The 7,644-nt window shown below is 36.2% G+C and overlaps 2 protein-coding genes across 2 annotated transcripts in view; both read right to left on the reverse strand.

Annotated features, from left to right (window-relative positions):
- LOC106867727 (zinc finger protein 91) overlaps positions 1-7,644 on the reverse strand; it is a 36,846-nt gene that overhangs the window by 26,577 nt on the left and 2,625 nt on the right. The gene's annotated exons all lie outside the window — the stretch shown is intronic.
- Positions 4,673-6,214, reverse strand: LOC106867723 (zinc finger protein 420). Its single transcript, XM_052977158.1, has 2 exons — positions 5,458-6,214; positions 4,673-5,337 (listed from the first exon to the last, which is right to left on the reverse strand). Exons 1-2 carry the CDS (start codon positions 6,212-6,214, stop codon positions 4,673-4,675), a joined length of 1,422 nt encoding a protein of 473 aa, XP_052833118.1.

Here is a 7,644-nt window from a genome sequence, read left to right on the forward strand (position 1 = left end):
ATATATATATATATATATATATATATATATATATATATACCAGCATTTAAGGCAGATGTTAAATGATGAAATATATATATATACACACAATGTATTTATATACACAAACACACACTATATATATATATATATATATATATATTTATATACACACACACACATATATATAATATATACACACAATATATATATATATATACACACATTTTATATATATATATTAATTATTAGTTCCCAAACCTTGATGCTCCTGAAATAATTAAAACATTCCAGAAGCTTAATTCTAGTGACTGTGGTCACATTTTTTCTTGTATTATTTAGAATTCTACTTCACTAAATGTTTTGATATTTTTAATCTTTTTTTTAATTTTCGACAATGTACCATGTTGGTTGATTAACAAAATCACAGTTTTTGTTTATTTGTTGCTGCTGTTTAAGTTACACTTCTGGCGCCATTACCAATTATTTTGAATAAATTTTTTTCAGATATCAGTGCTTCCTTAGTGCTGTTGCCATAAAAAAAAAATGCAGCCAAAATTCTCTGTCACATGGTCGGCATTATGAAGAGCATCTAACCATAGGAATCGTGCCACAGTTGTGGCACTGAAGTAAAAGAAAGGCTCTCTGGCCCACCGATTCCTCTTGAGATATAGAGCCCATCATTTATGATGACAAAGGTTTCAATTCATTTGATCATCAGAACAGCCTGCTTGTAAAATTAATGTGCACACCAGATTGGAGCCTGGTGTAGCCATCTGGTTTCACCAGTCCTCAGTCAAATTGTCCAACTCATGCTAGCATGGAAAGCGGACGTTAAACGACGACAATGATGATGATGATGATCTGATGTAGAAGCTGAGAATTTGAACTTGAGATCATACTAGTTGGATGAGCCGAATCTGCCACACTGGCTCAGCATGGGTAACATCTTTTTTTTTTTATATTATACTCTCAACTAGGAGTAGTTAGCTCAATGTTGTGTGCATGTTCCTCAATTGAAACGTGTATCCTATCCTGAGCCTCAACTTTATATGGTAATTTGTCATGCATCTAATTCCACACGTACTTGAGTTGATGTATATTATTAAAACTGTCACAAGAATAAATATTTTGAGATATCTCTGATTTTGTTTTCTGTTGTTCTTTCAAATGTGTTTTGCTATCCATGATAGCCTATGCCACAGTACATGTGGCACTATTCACGTATGTGCATTTTACATATGAATTTTCAGTTCCATGTGATTTACTGTATTGAGCTACTGAGTAGCTAGCTATTTGTCTAGTTTAAACACAATGTCATAAACTCTCTCTCTCTATATATATATATATTAAACAATAGGGTAAAAAATTGAATATTAATTAATATCAATTTAATACCAGGTAAATAGCACATTAAAAGAATCAGGGAGATTCAGAAAAAATATCTGAGATCTCAAGGATTATCGTATATGTTTATATAAAAATATATAAGAGTATATATATAAAGGAGGCCACTAGGTGGACTGCTAATATGCTAGAAGAAGATCACATGTCATGTGTCTATTAAGACCAAATAATTCTCAAAAGGAATTAATAGACACGACATGTGATCTTCTAGCACATTAGCAGTCTACCTAGTGGCCTCCATTATATATACTCTTATATATATTTATGGTGTGCTATGAGAATTTATGGAAAGGTATCCCATAGAACTCAACAAATTTGTTAAAACTGGAGAGGAGATGTTAAAATTTGAAATTCTAACATTTCTTCTCCATTTTTAACAAATATGTTGAGTTCTATGGGATACCTTTCCATAGATTCTCATAGCACACCATATACAAGTAATATTTTTTATATATTCGCAAAAACTTACGCCAGTAAGCTACCAGCAAAATATGAAGAATCTTTGTTAGAAATTGCCTTTTTGGAACCCTCCAAAGTAAAGGATGAAATATAATTCAACCTTTTCACACACACCCATGTATGTGTGTATATATATATATATATATGTGTGTGTGTGTGTGTGTATTTGTATGTATGTATATATATATGTATGTATATGTATGTATGTATATCATCATCATCATCGTTTAACGTCCGCTTTCCATGCTAGCATGGGTTGGACGATTTGACTGAGGACTGGTGAAACCGGATGGCAACACCAGGCTCCAATCTAATTTGGCAGAGTTTCTACAGCTGGATGCCCTTCCTAACGCCAACCACTCAGAGAGTGTAGTGGGTGCTTTTACGTGTCACCCGCACGAAAACGGCCACGCTCGAAATGGTGTCTTTTATGTGCCACCCGCACACACATATATATATAAATATATATATAATATATTAGAAAAAATAATAATCAGGTACTCAGATGTCGTGGTTTTGATTCCTGTTCTGGGCAATGTGTTGTGTCTTTTTTTCTTTCCATGTTGCTCCAGTCCATTCTTTAGGCAAAAATGAGTAATCCTGCTACAGACCAGAATCCCATCCAAGGAGGAACATACACAAAGAAACTGGACCCTATTCTCCTTATGGGGTAATGAGGACTAACCATAGGCACAAGGCCTGAAAAATTTGTGGGAGAGGCTCAGTTGATTAAATATACCTGTTACCTAGCTTCTCTTCTGTTATAAATTCTCTGCTACCCCAACTTTTCCAGTCTTTCCATGCCGGTTTCTTTGTTCTTATGATACTGTCTACTTCACTGTTCCACCACCATGTCATCCTAGGGCTGGCTGGAACCTTTCTGCAGCCCCAAGTTATTTAATAATAAGCCAGTACCGCTGGACTGGGTCCTGTGCAGGTGGCACATAAAATACACCATTTCGAGTGTGGCCGTTGCCAGTACCTCCTGACTGGCCCTCGTGCCGGTGGCACGTAAAAGCACCCACTACACTCTCGGAGTGGTTGGCGTTAGGAGGGGCATCCAGCTGTAGAAACTCTGCCAAATCAGATTGAAGCCTGATGTAGCCATTTGGTTCACCAGTCCTCAGTCAAATCGTCCAACCCATGCTAGCATGGAAAGCGGATGTTAAACGACGATGAAATAACAGTGTAAGTCATAAGCATCATTTTAACGTGTTAACTGCCATGGCCTGTTACCGGAACTTCTCTGTGATGCCACATACTTCGCATGCTTTTGCTCTCAGTGTAGCCACAGCTGTGACAGAAAGCGGTGAGTGTGGGTTCAACTTCTAAAGTACTACCTAGAAACATTTAGCACTCAAGTTATTTAAACCTTTAGTATTCAGATTACTCTGTCAAATGCAAGATTTGGGTTCCACAGAGGCAAAGTGGCCGAGTTCCTTTCGACTGTCGGGCCTCACGGTGGCAATGACCAAGACCTTTGGCATTATATTGTGCTTGAGAAGACCCCTCAAGCTGAGCACAACCACAGTCATGGCAGATACTGCTGTCACGCAAATGACATCAGTGCCAGTGGCACGTAAAAGCACCCATTACACTCTTGAAGTGGTTGGCGCTAGGAAGGGCATCCAGCCGTAGAAAACCATGCCAAATCAGACGAGCCTAGCACAGCCTTCCAGCCCAGTCAAACTGTCCAACCCATGCCAGCATGGACAATGGATGTTAAATGCTGATAATGATGATGAATGACATTGTAGGGTAGTTGTGAGAGGCCAGATCTGGCTGGTTTGAACATAAAACAGGTAGAATATTTAGGCTGGATATGGCCAGTTTAAATATCCTTGAGACATAACGAAGATACAGAATAAAATATTTTCTCAAATTATGAAAATGTACCATCAGAGGTGCATGTGGCAGTTGTGTGAGGTTTGCAATGAACTACATGTGGATAAAAGTGCTAGATAATTACAGTGCAGTCATGTAGATACTCTGAGTTCAATCTCAGGCAAGGCATTAAGATAAATCACAAGACACCTGAAGAAGGCTGGAGTGTACACAGCTATAACATAGTGGAAGCAACAATCAAGATGAGGATACCATACCAACTAATATACATGTCAGTGGTTCCCAAACTTTATTGGGTCGCCGCCCCCTTGACACCCTGGCCACATTCCTAACACCCCTATCCCAAACATAGACCTCTTTCTGAAGTAAATTCAAAGCAACTATATTTAACAAATAAGACTTAACCTAATGGACCCATTATTCTGTTGTTTTTTCATGAATCGCTACCCCATTATTGCCCTAATTTTCTTCAATGCCCCCTTGGAACTTTCTCCCCCCCCCCCCCAGGGGGGAGGGGCAATACTGCTCAGTTTGGGAACCACTGATATATATAAATACACACACACATAAGTTTCCATCTACAAAATCCACACACAATATTTTGGTTGGCTTCGGGGCTATTATAGAAAACACCTGCCCAAAGACCCATGTAGTGGGACTGAACCTCAGATCATGCGGTTGGGAAGCTAACTTCTTAACTTAATATCTATGCCAGTGCCTACACTACAGTGCATAACAAAAGAAAAACAGAGAATGATATCTAATGAATTTTGCAATACAGTTTTATTCTCTTCAGTTTGTATTCATGTAGGAGTTTAAAATGTCCAAAGTAAAAGAGTTTCTCTCAAATAAGAATTCACTTGTCACTTGAATTCTATGAAAATAATTAACATAATTATTCACCACAATACATCATCTCCAGCGTGTTTATATTGGTAGACTGTGTTTACATATACAAAGAAGGGTTTCTTGTGTTTCAACATTAAAAATCCTTTTCTTCAGTGTGGGTTCGTTTGTGTTTGTTCAAGTGACTCTTACAGATGAATGATTTTTCACACATTTCACAATGATAGGGCCTTTCTCCAGTGTGACTACGAATATGAACAATAAGATCAGAATTATCGAAGAACGATTTCCCGCAAATTTCACAGTGAAATGTTTTTTCTCCACCATGTTTTCTCCTATGTCTTCTTAAATCACTATTATTCACATAAGTTTTCCCACATATTTCACAGCGGAACGCTTTTTTCCCCATATGTAGTAATTTGTGTCTTGCTAAATTACTGCTAGAGTAAAAATATTTGCCACAAATATCACAATGGGATGGTTTTTCTCCAGTGTGTACTCTTTTGTGACTAACAAGATGTGATTTATTAAAAAAGGTTTTTCCACAGATTTCACAGTGGAATGGTTTTTCTCCGGTGTGTACCTTTTTATGACTAACAAGATAGTAATTCAAAGTGAAGGATTTTCCACAAATATTACAATGATATGGTTTTCCTTCAGTGTGAATTCTTTTGTGAACTAGAAGACGAGAATTGGCACTGAAGAACTTCCCACATATATCACAATGGTAAGGTTTCTCTCCTGTATGACTCCGTATATGGGTAACAAGCAGCGAGTTTTTCCAGAATGATTTTCCACATACTTCACAGTGGAATGGTTTTTCTCCAGTGTGGATTCGTCTGTGACTCGTCAGATTACTTTTATCAACAAACGATTTTCCACATATATCACAATGGTAAGGTTTCTCTCCCGTATGAATACGTATATGGACAACAAGCAGCGAGTTTTTCCTGAATGATTTTCCACACACTTCACAATGGAATGGTTTTTCTCCAGTGTGGATTCGTTTGTGACTGGTTAAATTACTCCTATCAACAAACAATTTTCCACATATATCACAGTGGAAAGGTTTTTCTCCACTGTACATGCATTTGTGCTTTGTTAAATAACTATTACTGACGAATCCTCTCCCACATGCTTCACAATGGTAAAGTTTATTTCTAGAGTGAATTCTTTTGTGCGTTACTAAATTACTACTATGAACAAATGATTTACTGCATATTTCACAGTGGTAAGGTTTTTCCCCAGTGTGGCTACGTATGTGGATAACAAGTTTCGAATTCTGAGGAAACGATTTCCCACATATTTCACATCGAAATAGTTTTTCTCCACAGTGATTCCTTTTGTGCCTTGTTAAATAACCATTATTAACAAACGACTGTCCACACACTTCACAGTGGAAGGGTTTCTCTCCGGTGTGACTATGTATGTGGGAAACAAGGCGAGAGCTCTCAGTGAATGATTTTCCACAAATTTCACAGTCAAAAGACTGTTGTTCTCCAGTGTGGATTCTCTTGTGTTTTGTTAACAAACTGTTATTCACAAATGATTTTCCACACGTGTCGCAGTGGAAAGGTTTCTCTCCCGTGTGGCTACGCATATGAACAACAAGGCGCGAATTGTGAGAAAATTTCTTTCCACATATTTCGCAATTGAAAGATTTTTCACCAGTGTGCATTTTTTTGTGAATCTTCAAATAACATTTATCGACAAATGATTTTCCACATATTTCACAGTTATAGGGTTTCTCTCCAGTGTGACTGCGTTTGTGGAGAATAAGATGTGACTTCTGATTCAATGATTTCCCACAAATTTCACATTGAAATGGCTTTTTTCCAGTATGTAATCTTTTGTGTTTTGTTAAATTACTGGAATTCACAAAAGATTTTCCACATACATCACAAATAATATTTCTCTGTGATGGACTTTGCTTACAAGATAAAGGTTTTTTATCACAAGATAATGGTTTCTCATCATCACATGCCTCTGTAACTGATTCTATATTCTCAGAAACAGTTCTGTTAGAAGTGTCCAAGTGATTTGCATCCTCCATATTAATTTTGGAAAATGAGAAATGTCAGATTGTACAAGCTGCTACAGTTAGTTCAGTATCTTATTTTGTGCTATCTATTATCATAAAAACTCTGTTCACATGTGTAGAAAATATGCTTATATGGTACTTGAATAGGACATTTCTAGCATACATACTGTAGCCAAAAGACTTGTACATCTATATTAATAATCGTGGATATAGTAAAGAGAAGTTATATAGGTGGGAGACAGAGAGTGTGTATCCATTAGTGACTGGTAGCTGATGTTCTGGGAGAACTGGTATGACAGGTTGTAATGGAACATTCAGCACAACTGGAAAGGAAGAAAATATATGATTCTATAAGACAAATGTTGGAGAAACGAAATGTATATGTGTATATATATATATATATATAATATAATTGAGTAACAGTAGAGGTACAGCTGTCAATCAATTATGGCCATTTCTAATGACTCCTTTAATTGATTAATAATTATAGACTGTATATTTAATATAATGTACATGTCTGAATAACTCAAGAGCAGATTTCTATACTCAGCTGGGTCTAATTGTCTACATACACTGCACAAATATCATTCAGCTGGTACTAAATGTACGAAATTTGATATTAACATAATATTGTTGTGTATGTATATTATTCCAACCCAAGTATCTAATTCAACAAAATCTTACTTATATTTTATATATATACACATAACTACAATTCATAGTGTTCATATGAAATTTTGCAGAGATGGGCTTTAGATGGTATAGATTAAAATTATTCTGATAAAAGTTTTGTATGATTTTTTTCTTTTTAAGAATTTTAGATCACATCCTGCACCCAACTTTGTTTCCTCACTATTTTCAATAAAATATGTTTTTTTTAAATTAGATTCTATGGGTGTTTCCTCATTTCCAAGGACTCATGGAAGTTTAAAGTGTCCATTTTCTGATAATTGGACCTGTTTGCATAATAAAGAATTTTCTGAAGAAATGAAGACAGGAGGGGACACATTTCTTTTTTTCTAACCGAAAGGTTTGTCCCATAGTTTTTACGTGCGTAGAGCAAAGAA

Source organism: Octopus bimaculoides, chromosome 27 (assembly GCF_001194135.2).
Source record: "Octopus bimaculoides isolate UCB-OBI-ISO-001 chromosome 27, ASM119413v2, whole genome shotgun sequence".
NCBI classification, from domain to species: Eukaryota; Metazoa; Mollusca; class Cephalopoda; order Octopoda; family Octopodidae; genus Octopus; species Octopus bimaculoides.